The sequence below is a fragment of the Bombyx mori genome, chromosome 21, assembly GCF_030269925.1.
Source record: "Bombyx mori chromosome 21, ASM3026992v2".
Lineage (NCBI taxonomy): Eukaryota > Metazoa > Arthropoda > Insecta > Lepidoptera > Bombycidae > Bombyx > Bombyx mori.
Genome location: NC_085127.1, coordinates 9,762,918 through 9,775,853, shown reverse-complemented (window position 1 = coordinate 9,775,853; position 12,936 = coordinate 9,762,918). Strand labels below are relative to the sequence as shown.

At 35.1% G+C, this 12,936-nt stretch overlaps 1 protein-coding gene across 1 annotated transcript in view; it reads right to left on the bottom strand.

Annotated features, from left to right (window-relative positions):
* Positions 1-10,490, bottom strand: part of LOC101743696 (protein unc-13 homolog B) — a 374,291-nt gene extending 363,801 nt beyond the window's left edge. The window contains exon 1 of the mRNA XM_062674747.1: positions 10,182-10,490. Within this exon, the coding sequence (XP_062530731.1) occupies positions 10,182-10,203 (22 nt within the window). The 5' untranslated portion in view covers positions 10,204-10,490. The remainder of the gene's footprint in view (positions 1-10,181) is intronic.
* Between the last annotated feature and the right edge of the window lie 2,446 nt (positions 10,491-12,936).

The window sequence follows — 12,936 nt, the reverse complement described above, 5'->3', positions numbered from 1 at the left end:
ACTACTCGCTTTCAGACATAAGGTAGAAACCTTAATCATTATTCGTAAAGGATAAGGCAAACGGTGGCAATTTGAACTAGAATACATAGCTGCTTTACGGCAAAAAATTAAAGATTTTGGTATCTATCCGTATCGGCACACAATACATCTTACCAGAAATAAACGCTAATAATACACATATGTAAAGAAAAACCTCATTAGTTTTAAAAAGATTTTTCAACATGTTCACTCATTGAACTGTCATTCAATGAGAATAATTCAATCTTACATAATACTTAGTCTGGCCATAAATACTGTTACAATTAAAAATAAACAAAATATTACATTTGAATTTGGAATCTGTCATTTTTATATGATTGCTCATTGAGTTTTCTCATTTTGGCGCCAATACATTGTACAATATTTTGCGATATTAAAATGGAGTGGGGTGATAAAGAGAACCGAATCGCTGTGATTGCATTACACAAAGTAGGTATGGAGCCAAATGCAATTTTTAAAACTCTTCATACGCTTGATATTAGTAAAATGTTTGTGTACCGGGCTATTAATAGGTGAAATGAGACCTTCTCTGTTTGTGAGAGAAAAAGATCTGGCCGTCCACGTAGTGTTCGTACGAAAAAGGTGGTCAAAGCAGTAAGGGAAAGAATTCGAAGAAATCCTGTCCGAAAGCAAAAGATTTTATCTCGGGAGATGAAGATAGCACTTAGAACCCTGTCGCGTATTTTAAAAGATGACTTAGGAATTGCAGCCTATAAGAGACGTACTGGTCATTTCTTAACTGATAATTTAAAAGAGAATAGGGTGGTAAAATCGAAACAACTACTGAAGCGGTACGCAAAGGGAGGTCATAGTAAAATTTTGTTTACCGATGAGAAATTTTGTACATTTGAACAACATTTTAACAAACAAAATGACCGTATTTATGCTCAAAGCTCTAAGGAAGCTTCCCAATTAGTCGACAGAGTACAACGTGGGCACTATCAGACTTCAGTGACGGTTTGGTAGGGTATTAGCTATGAAGGAGTGACTGAGCCATACTTTTGTGAAAAAGGTATAAAAACATCGGCACAAGTGTATCAAGATACCATTCTTGAGAAGGTAGTGAAGCCCCTTAACAACACCATGTTCAATAATCAAGAATGGTGCTTCCAGCAAGACTCGGCGCCAGGTCATAAAGCTCGGTCTACGCAGTCTTGGTTGGAAACGAACGTTTCGGACTTCATCAGAGCTGAAGACTGGCCGTCGTTTAGTCCCGATCTTGTCTAGTCACGATGTGATCCCGACGGAGGACACAACAAAAACAAAATTGTTATTTTTATTTAATTCCGAGCATATTCATATTTATCTACCTTTTAAACCTTCTCTGGACTTCCACCAATAATTTAAGACCAAAATTAGCCAAATCGGTCCAGCCGTTCTCTAGTTTTAGCGAGACTAACGAACAGCAATTCATTTTTATATATACAGATAGAAGATAGATATAGCTAGATTGCCTATATAACTATTTATAAACACTATTATTACTGCCTCGTCGGGTACAGTTTCCTTGCACCGATTCTCCAAAGATTTCCAGAGCGAAATTCGTTGATTCTTACTAATGTGAAAACCTATACAAAGTGAACGAAGATTCAACTAATCCATTAATTTTGGTATACTGAAATGACCATTCCCCGTTCAACTAAAACATTTCTAGTTTCTGTAAGTGCGAACAAAATCCCCTGACCTATTTGGCTTTGAAATGAAACGTACTGCAAACACAAAGAAGGGTAAAGAGTCTCTGAATGCGGAATGCTGAGTCAACGCTTCACCTATTATGATATAGTACACTAACGGAGTACCAAAACTGAAGCTTAATAATATTTTATTGACGTTTCAAGCGAACGGTTGAGAGTTGCGTATATTAAGGTGACCAACTATTTTTTGTTCAAAAAGAGTACGCTTTGCAAGTACTTCATAGGTGAAAAAAAGAAAAAAAAACGATAAAAACTTTATTTTCTTTTAAAAACATATTTTTCTTCGGAGTGGATTTTTTTTTACTGAATGAGGATGTACGTCTAATAATATACCCATATCCTAACAACTTTGCGTATTAAATTTAACTGTTAAGACGGCAGATAATGTTTGTACAGAAAGTTACGACTTCTCACTGCTCCAATAATCATTCCCTAGTAAAAATACCTAAAAGATAAATAAAATTATACAAATGAGTACTTTCAGAGTAAAGAATTTGAAAAGAGTACCTACGGTTTGCGAAAAAAGAGTACGAAACTCAGTAAATGAGTATACTTGCTCACCTTATACATATACAGGTGGATTCGCGATGGTATTCGATACATGCCGATTTTACGATACTGATTTTCAGATTATGTTTGTTTATGCATAAATATCTTCCGTACATGAGTTTGCTCGTTTCTGGCCAACGATGTTTGCTAACATAGTAAGCAAAGCTGGCGTAAAGGCGATCGTTAAAACAAAAGACGTTTTCTATATGTAAGCTGTTTTTTTTTGTTAGATTATTTCTAAATGAGGCCGTCAGCGCAAAAGTGGCCTAAGCTTACCATAGTTAGTATGGAGGCAATTAAATTTGAATTTTTATGAATTTGAATTTGAGTAGGCAAAAAACAATACGCGCAAAAATAATGTTTACAAAGCTATCTATCTGTTATCTATGGGTGAATAGGCCGGTTTTGCATCAAAATGTATTATATTTTAAATAAATTCCAATATACGTCATATAAGCTTGAATATAAATAATTGTGGGTTAGGCCACTTTTGCGCTGATAGCCTCAAATGTAAACAGTCAATTGAACTTCTAAAGGAATCCTAGCAAGTGCCGCAGACTTACGGTCACACGATTAAAACAGTGCATCTTGACATAGTTCTTCCTTCACCTGACATAGGTGGTTACGTATAAAAAATCTACTATAAGAACGAATCAGTATATATCTATTTATAACAATGCGCAAAGTGCTGGGGTCTCGACATCTCAGTCAAGAAGAGTTACAAGAGTTAGTGCCACTATCTTTCATAGCTGTGGTAGTAGTATGATCTCAGCTGTGAAATTTAATGAAAACACTGATGACTTAATGGTTTTGATCATTATAAAAAAACTAAGTCAACGCTCAGGGCTGAATCCGGCGTGAAGTTCGTAAAAATGGCAACAACTTCAAAATCGGCGCAAAGAGCATTCACAGCGCCAAACCTCAAGGGAAATCTAAAACCGTTCTGGAATTCAAAACGTATTCAATCATGATATATTCTGTGCACATTTTCTTCTGAGGTCACAAAGAACCGGACATTTCAACAATAAAGGCAACGACATTTTTTTTTCTTACAAATTCTCTCAAATACAATGTGTTCATTTTATTATATTTTAGACATTTCTATAATAATGGCATATAAGAAAGAAAGCTAACGTTTAAATATCTGAGTTTGTTTGAGCTGTCTTCAGTTAATACAAACCGATAATACGCCCACTATTGTTTAACTTTATTGTTAATTAGATTTTTTTTATTGCCCTTGTAAGACGAGCAAAAACCCCTCCTGATGGTGAGTGGTTACCGTCGCCCATGGACTTCAGCAATGCCGGGGGCAGAGCCAAGCCGCTGCCTACCGCTAAATCTAATTATTATCAGACCAACAGCGATTACTTAGTTAAATTGCAAATTGGGTATATTACGTAACAAGAGTTAGAATTATTTTCTAAGTTTGTTTCATTGTTTTCAGTATATTTAAAATTTGATCTACGAATAAGCATCAGAACGATAATTGAAAAGGTAAATTTATTTTTAATTGTATTTTCTCAAAATAAACAGTGTAAAGTAAAAATATATTGTATTTTAATGATTCATTATTTCAATGAAAACGGATTACTCAAAAAAAAACAAAATCTATACCGCTTTTATAGAAACTAGAGGTCCCGCAGTAGTCGAAATTCGACTATAATTAATTGGAATCGTAAGTTTGTACACTATTATGATTGTATTTTATACTTCTATAATCACAAATTTCGCCAAGGCTACTCTATAAAAAAATATTAATAAAGACAAACAATATGTATTTAATCTATTCTCAATTTGACAACAGACGTCAAGAACAAAAGTTTGACAATAAATAGTATGCATGCGTGTGTGCGTCAAATACATGGTACGTAGTGTTTGTAATGTTTTCTTTATTGATTTAATGTAGGTTTTATGCATTATTTTAAAAAAATATTAGCATTGTGCACTTCTTCTCTATATTCTCTATAAGTGTGGAAAATTTCATACTCCTCCGTTCGCGCAATTTTCGTAAAAAGGGATACAAAGTTTTTGCTTCACGTATTAATATATAGATGTTCTAAACCTTAGTAACTGGACAAAATTTATCAGTGTCTGTTACTAAACTCCGCGCGTTTTTCATGATAACAAAAGCCTTCAATAGACTTCATACATAGATGCTGTACAATACGGTACACATTACGCAGGCCAAGTCGAGAATACGAGTCGTAGGCGTCTAACTCGCTTGATTAATAACACACGAACGAACTCAAAGATATAACATTACGTGCGAAAATAAAATTAACTGCGTACGAAAAATGTACTAACCGTGTATGTGTATTGAATGAAGTAATTAGAAGAACTAGAGGTCCCGCAGTAGTCGAAATTCGACTATAATTAATTGGAATTGTAAGTTTGTATACTATTATGATTGTATTTTATACTTCTATAATCACAAATTTCGCCCAGACTACACTATAAAAAATATTAACAAAGACAGACAATATTTAGTTTATTCTCAATTTGACAACAGACGTCAAGAACAAAAGTTTGACAATAAACAGTATGCATGCGTGTATGCGTCAAATACACGGTATGTAGTGTGTGTAATGTTTTCTTTATTGATTTAATGTATCTTTTATGCATTATTTTAAAAAAATATTAGCATTGTACACTTCTTCTCTACATTCTCTATAAGTGTGGAAAATTTTAAAACTCCTCCGTCCGCGCAATTTTCGTAAAAAGGGATACAAAGTTTTTGCTTCACGTATTAATATATAGATGTAAAAAAAAATTGATTGACGACTTTTTGTAGTCGTTGATAAAAGATTTTCGTATATTTGAAGTATAACTTATTATTAACTGATACGTGTGGCTTAGACGCTTACAGAACGACTAGCCCGTCAGCTTGATGTTGCTCAACAAGCTATGGAATAAGTTTCTGTGAAGGATAAAATCAAGAATGAGGCTATTCAGAGAACTAAAGCTATCGAAATAGCTCATAGAGTAAGCAAGCTTTTTTTTTATTATTGCCTGGATGGGTGGACGACTTCGATCAACAATAGTATTGCTGATCGAAGGTGGACGAGCTCACGGCCCACTTGATTGGCTACCGGAGCCCATAGACATCTACAATGTAAATAAATGCCGCCACCCACCTTGAAACATGAGTTGTAAGGTCTCACTTTTAACAGTACAACGGCTACCCCACCCTTCAAACCGAAACGCATTACTGCTTCACGGCAGAAATAGGCAGGGTAGTGGTACCTACCCGTGCGGACTCACAAGTCGACCTACCACCAGAAAAGGTGAAGTGGCACTGGGCTAAAAATGTATGCCGTAGAACCAGCAACAGCTGGAGCAGACGGACAGGTTCTTGAGTGGAGAGCGGCTCCCGGAAAATTTAATATGGTATGCCCTTGGCCAGGCGGAGTGTTTATTTGTGAAGAGCCGGCAAAAAATGGATGAAGGCCACAGAAATAAGGAACGCCGAATATCGGGCTCAATGGCCAGGTTAGGAGAGGCCTACGGCCAGCAATATACAACATATGAGGAGGAAATTTTACTGATGATAGAGCGAGTGAAAGCACACTGGTAAAACAACCAAAATCCCACCTATTTCAGTAGCGAAGCAGTCATGCAGTGCAGTTTGAAAGGTGAGTTAGTAGTTATACAAGACACAACTAAGACTTCAACCTCATAAGTTAGGTTGACAACTTTGTTTAGGTCGTGATGTCTATAGGTTGCAATACTCACTTGATATGTTTGACGGGCCGTCTTTGCAATTACTCGTACAATAATTATGAAACTATAAAACTATGTTATTAACAAAGTAAAATGTGCAAACGTAGATTATATTAAATTTAGAGATTATAAAAACATAAATGCCTGATCAACATAAAATTGGATCGAAGCTTTATTTCAAATTAGTATCTTGTATAGCTCTTACTCAATTTGGCCTTCGACTGTAAAAGTGCGTCGTGACTTTTTGAAGTTTGAAATTTTGAAGAGATAAATAACATATATGTATATTAAGGATTCATTCAATGTTAAATCATTCCCAAGTAGCATTGCGGGTGTCCGGTAGTCTATTCAAATTTGGGTCCCTGAGGACTGATCAGTGGAGCAAATGATTCATGATGCCCCACATAACGATGCAACACTAAAAAGAGGCTTTTACGGGGTGATGATAACAATGATAGGTAGGATTAGTTAATCCGATCTAGTAGAAAAATCAACAAATTCTCTAATTGCGAAAAGTAACGCTCTGCTTAAAAAGTTATCGATGCAAGATTAATGAATCAATTCGTTTAGTAAAACTCTATTAGATTTTAACTATTCGCCTGTAGTGTTTTTTTTTATATAACAGTTCTACAAACACAATAAAAATCAAACAGACATAATGTAGCGAAATTAAACTTAACACAGATTTGTAATATTTGAAATATCTCTTGGTAAACAAATCTAGGCAAACAAATAGAATATGCCAACACAAATTCTATGTATAGAGAAGGCTTGCTTATTATATTGGCAGTGTCTGAGGTCGATATAAGATTGGGTCGAACTTTTGTTCCAATATCTTGAATAGGCCTTACTGAAGTATACATATAAATCAGTAGTGAGGAATATTACACGAAATATTAACAGGATTTTCGTAGAAATCTCATCCCACTGAAACATTGAAGAGGTAACTATTAATTAAGAGTGAGTTTGGCATCATAGAAATTAATTTCTCAAAACACCCCATTGAAATGTAGTGTTGGCGGAGAATATTCTCAATTTCGTTGAAATTTCGCCTAAATACCTTTGTACTGGAAGATTAGACAAAGTATAACGAAAATTATTGTCTGTGAATATTTTACTTAAAACAACACAACTATATTTAGACATTACCGGCTAATAATTTTATGGAACTAAGATGCAGTTTTCTCTGGCTCACTGCTAATAATTCTACATCCGTATTTACGAGTACTCTATAAAACTCACCTATTTTCGTACAAAGCTCTCGAATTCGTAATAACCACGTTCCTATCTGAAACTATAGGTTTTTTTTTCAAAGTCAAGTCTCAGCTTGGGCAGCAGCAGTAATTTTATAGTCTCTGGATTCTGGCAACGGGTAAATATACGAATATCATGAATTGCAAAGCTTAGATAGCTGTCGGCTTATTACTCAATGATGCTAAAACGGCTGAAAGAAAATTCTCAAGCCGACAATTTATAGTCTGGATTTTAAAAAAAGACACTTTATGCATGGTTTATGACATAACCCGGATACGGCCGGGTGTATCGTCTACAGTAAACACAGCATGGTGTTCGTTGATTCGTGATTTTACGTACCACAGATTTACAAAGCGACTGATAGCTTAGACCAGAAAGTGACACAGGCAACTCTTTATTCCGGGAAAATATGTGTATAACTATCTTTCTGCATTACAAACATAAAGTGAGTGAAACAGCGGGTGCGTCTAAAAATATCTTAAACTTGAAGCCGTATTTAATTTTTACGTCTAAATTGTGTTTGTTTAAATTAAGAATTATCAAATTATAATAATTCTCATTCATGTAAAATTTCAAAATCATACATTTCATCAACAATTCTTGTATAAGACTGAAGAATGAGTTTTCTAAAATAACAATATGTACAAGTTTACTTATTACTGGTGGTAGGAGCTCTTGTGAGTCCGCACGGGTAGGTACCACTGCCCCGTCTATTTCTGCCGTGAAGCAGTAATGCGTTTCGGTTTGAAGAGTGGGGCAGCCGTTGTGACTATACTAAGACCTTAGAACCATATCTCAAGGTGTGTGGCGCATTTACGTTGTAGATGTCTATGGGCTCCAGTAACCACTTAACACCAGGTGGGCTGTGAGCTCGTCCAAAAAATTATAATCAGACATATATAAGTACAATCTGATTAATGTTTGTCATATTTACTTTGAATAAATGCGAAAAGAAACAGGTTTGACTTAAAACATAACCGCATCCGGTCGGAAACTAATACTAGTGCACTACGAGTATATAATACACTCAACTGATGTAGATAACAGAAATTAATAAAACTATAGCTCTAACACAATAGAGATTTTAATCTCATATCAAAGCGGTCAATGAATTCTCACCGTGATGTCGACAAGAATCAAATTATAAACACGAACACGGTGTTAGCTATTCATCCGTAAGTGATCTATTTACACTTCATTTTACTTTAAACTTCGTCAATAATACTCTGTGCAAAGTACAATAGTATACTTTTGATAATATTATATTAAAACATTTATTTATGTATGTAGCCCGTGAAAATGGAGTCTATTGTCTATAGAACTTTTTTTCATTAATTAAATTTGCGATAATTTTTGTACGAATTTAATTTTTTATTTGAACGAATGAACGCGATACTCTCTCTCTACATGTGCGTAGTATGCAATAGCTGTTAACTGACATTCTTCTTCTTCTTAATTTTTTGGCTCTGGCACGGTTTGTGCATTAGCCAGCGTCAAGTAATAAACTGACATTGTAATGTAAATATACCTATACTTAGTTTTTAAAAATGGAGTTTAAACATAGAAGCTATAAAATGTAAAATGATCTTACATAGACAAGCGAAAACAAAGCTTCTTGTAGTCAAGAAAGGAACATGAGCAGTCAAAGAGGTTTGAATCCTTTCTAAAATAGCGTCCTCGGTATTAGTGAGCCGCTGACACGGCCTCACCACATAATGCAGCCTCCTTTAACTCCTGAAAGCCTGGCTTTGAATAGTGGCTGACCTAAATTACGCTTTCTATTCATTATGTTGTCATTATGCAGTGCATAGTAGCGGTGCTTACTAAGTAGATGCATTAACATGTTTTTACTATCTAGTATAGAAATAATTCAGCTCGAAAATGTCAACACATATTTATGTTCTAAACAACAAACTCTTAATGTTCATGTACGATGTCTTTATTCAATATTTATTTTTGATAGTTATTAACCAACGCAAAGAAAGTTAAATTACATTAAAATAAAATAGAAATTATTTTTTCTCTCTCTCTTTCCAATCTGTATTACTTATACAATATGTAATAGTTCAGTCAAATATGCTATAAAATATTAATTTTTAATTTCGAACAGGTTTTGTGAACTATTCCATTATAATTTAAAATAAAATATAATTTAAATTGAGAACGTGTAACCGAGATAATTGCTGACCTAATTTTTACCCTGCAAAACCTGTGTTCAGTTATATTACACTGACGCGCAAGCACCTTAATTCCAAGAAGAAAAACTTTAATTAGTAGGTAGAAACGCGTTCAATTATTGTTTCCAATCCCTCACTTTGTTCCTTCGCTGCTATTCTAAAGTATCTCTTAGTTCTAAATATGAATGAATTCGATTGGTATTTGTTACATTTGAAACATAAAACTCAGTAAACAATATCAAATATGAAATTTCACAGACTATACTGCGAAGAATAAAAGGGTATTATCGGTTCACGTGGTGCGTGTGAAACAAGAACATAATTTGTCTATGAATCTAACCTTTCTGTAACATCAATACAAATCTTAAGCACGTTTAGACGCGTTTGGGACGTTTACAATTAATTGCACTACAGACCACATAATAGTAACGCAACGAGGTGATAAACCGGCTTATCAACTCGATATCGACAATATTGAAAAGAAAAAAAGCTTTTATAGAAAATGTACTCTATCGATACAAAATCGTGTGTTTGCGGGACTGTTTAAAATTGTTATTTACTTCTCAAGTACGTCTCGTAGCATATTACATGTTTGTTTTGCGATAGCATTGTGGAAAATGTAAGATTTCCTTTATATTACGTATATATACCTGAAAACTATGAAAACGCGTCCATAACGACCACAAATAATGCGTAAGTGAACAAAAAAGCGCGCTCACTACGTAATATACGGTTGGACACTATGTACCTGTCACGCTGAGTAAGGACATGATGCGTGGAGCGTCCTGGCCTGGCTGGCCCGTCGACCCGAGGCGGTCGGCGGGGCCGGCGCCTCACCGGCCGCCACGGGGCGCCATAACTGCACACGCGCGCCCGCCTTCGCACACGGCCGGCGACCGACTGACGCGACTGACGCCCGGAGCACCCGTGATGCTACCTCCATATACCAAAAATGTACCACACTGCGCGCTTTTTACTCGCTCCCGCCTACACACGCGACATTTAACCCCGAAATTAAAAACCCTATACCAATACACAGTTGAAATTTGTACAAATTCGGACAGGATCTTAAGTTATAATCATTTCGCTATACAATAACATAGCTAAGAAATAACGTAGACCACATTTGTTTAACCGGAAAAATAATATAAAATAAATGTATTTTCGACTGCACTGTATTTAATTTGCAATTAATTAAGCCGTTTACTGAAGCAGACAATTCCCAAAATAACCTACTAAAAATCTACATATCGCTAGCTTAGCCCCGAAGCTAGCAACCCTGAAGTCTCGGAGCGAGTAGCGTGAGTTCCGCGCAGGCGCTCGGCGACCTCCTGACATCACCGGCACCGGGATTATTTTTGCCTGGCGAGGTAAATACCCTCACATCGATCGGACCCGGTTAAACTTTATGCAATTATTGCACTGCCCTACTACTTGGTGCAATACGGCCGTATCTGCCCTTACTACAATCCCTAGAGTGGATCAGTTGCGTTTTTAACTCGATCTTACATTGTTTACTCATTGATGTTATTGTTTAGTATTTTTAAAGCTGATACTGACGTTTCATAAACAAAATGGATTGCTATTGTAAAATAAAAATATAAAAATCCATAACTTTATTGTTTTTGCTTAACGTTTTCTTTTTAATAGATTTTTCTCTTTTCCTTTGCATATCTATTTACTTAAGATCAGTAACAAAAGTATACGATTCAACGGAATTGTATATCCTTAGTTTGTTATTCGACTGAATGAAATTCTGTTTATAGGTAAGAAAGATCACTTGATAAAAACGAAATTTAAATACTATGGCAATAGTGAAATTCTCAATAAAAATACAAAAAAGTACTAAAAAAAACAAACAGAATAAATTAATTCGATATTTGTAATCGAGCTTTAACATCTTAGTTGAAAATATCGGTCCAATTTAAACTTTCCAAATTTTATTCGTAAATTAAATTATTTTTAATATCAAAAAGAACATAAAGAGTCTCTTCCGTAGAGTCAAATATATACGTAGCGGCTCTACCGCCATTTTATTACTCATCATTTTACACAATTGTTAACTTCACAAAGCTTGACTCGGGCACTTGAGCTTCAAATTACATCAAAAGACCTCAATTACTACGCTCAGATTGACTGCTACGGAAAGGCTACGAAATACGTAGCGTTGTCTACAATCATTACATTAATCTTTTTCTATTTCCAACGCAGCCATATTCTTGTTTTACATTTAGTAATGTTTATTGATTAAATTCAAATATAGTTTTCATTGTTTATTTATAATTTTACAATTCTATTGTCATAAACAATTGAAACTTCACTGTTTTTTCATGGCAAAGTATTCATACAGATTTGTTGATAAGGAGTAAACAAATTTAGATGCGAGTCGACTATTATCAAAGCCGGCAATGTGACTTTTGGATAATTATTGGTAAATCAGAAAAACGAATTATTGACTTTGTATTCCATTGGCAGTCACAAAACTCTTCTGAACGACATCTTAGATAAATAACAGGTTAAATATAAACCTTTATTTAATGCAGGTTTTGAACCGTATTCTTTGAAGGAGACGATTATATTCAATTCAATCTGTATTGAAATATCAATAATTTTTTTTTGTCCAAATGCACAGATTGCCACCTTTGATAATAGACGACTCATGCAAAGGATAAATGGGAGTTAAAAACAAAATATGATGAATAAAAACAGATACTGATATAGAAATAGTAGTTAAATATAACCAACATTTAACTGTTACCTTGTGACATAAATAGACAAATGCCTACAGCGTTCATCGCCCGTTATTACGCTTTTTTTAAATTTTGATTTCGCTTTTATACATAATGTCATTCTACATTATGGAGGTTGTTACGCGTATATGGTTGTCGGGAACGCATGCTAGGTGCAGGAATGCCGCAAAAATCGGTACCTGACTTCAGCCCCTGGTCGGTACTCGGTGGTCATCGGCACCTGGGAACTTCAGCCCCAGCGCAGCTGAAGCGTAAGAAGCACACTGGACATGATGCACGATTTGAATTTTCTGTTTCTTACCGCATTGTCCTTGTCCGGTGTACCAGTAGCTAGCTTTCTGAGAATTTTGTTGAGATACTACTACACTACCGGAGCAAAGCATACTATTTCGAAATACCAGTCACGTCATAAGTTCGTTTCCAAAGATCTTATGTGCCACACATCGTCTGGCTTTGGAATATCTTTCAGCATGGTATTTCCCGAGCGTTTTGTCATGTCACAGTTCAAATAAAGTTTTAAAAAGTCCTCACCGTATATGATGTTCCTGAAGCTGCTAGGCTACAAAAACTTCAAGTTTTAACACTCTCTTACTATGTAGTCGGTGGAGATATCCCAGCCACATCAAAAATATTTAAAATTAGAATTTTTAAAGACAAAATATATGATAATCTTAAGTAAAAAATTCTTGCACGTTTTCAATTACTTCTCCACTTGCACCACATTGACCTCATAAAACTGATTACAAAGGTGTT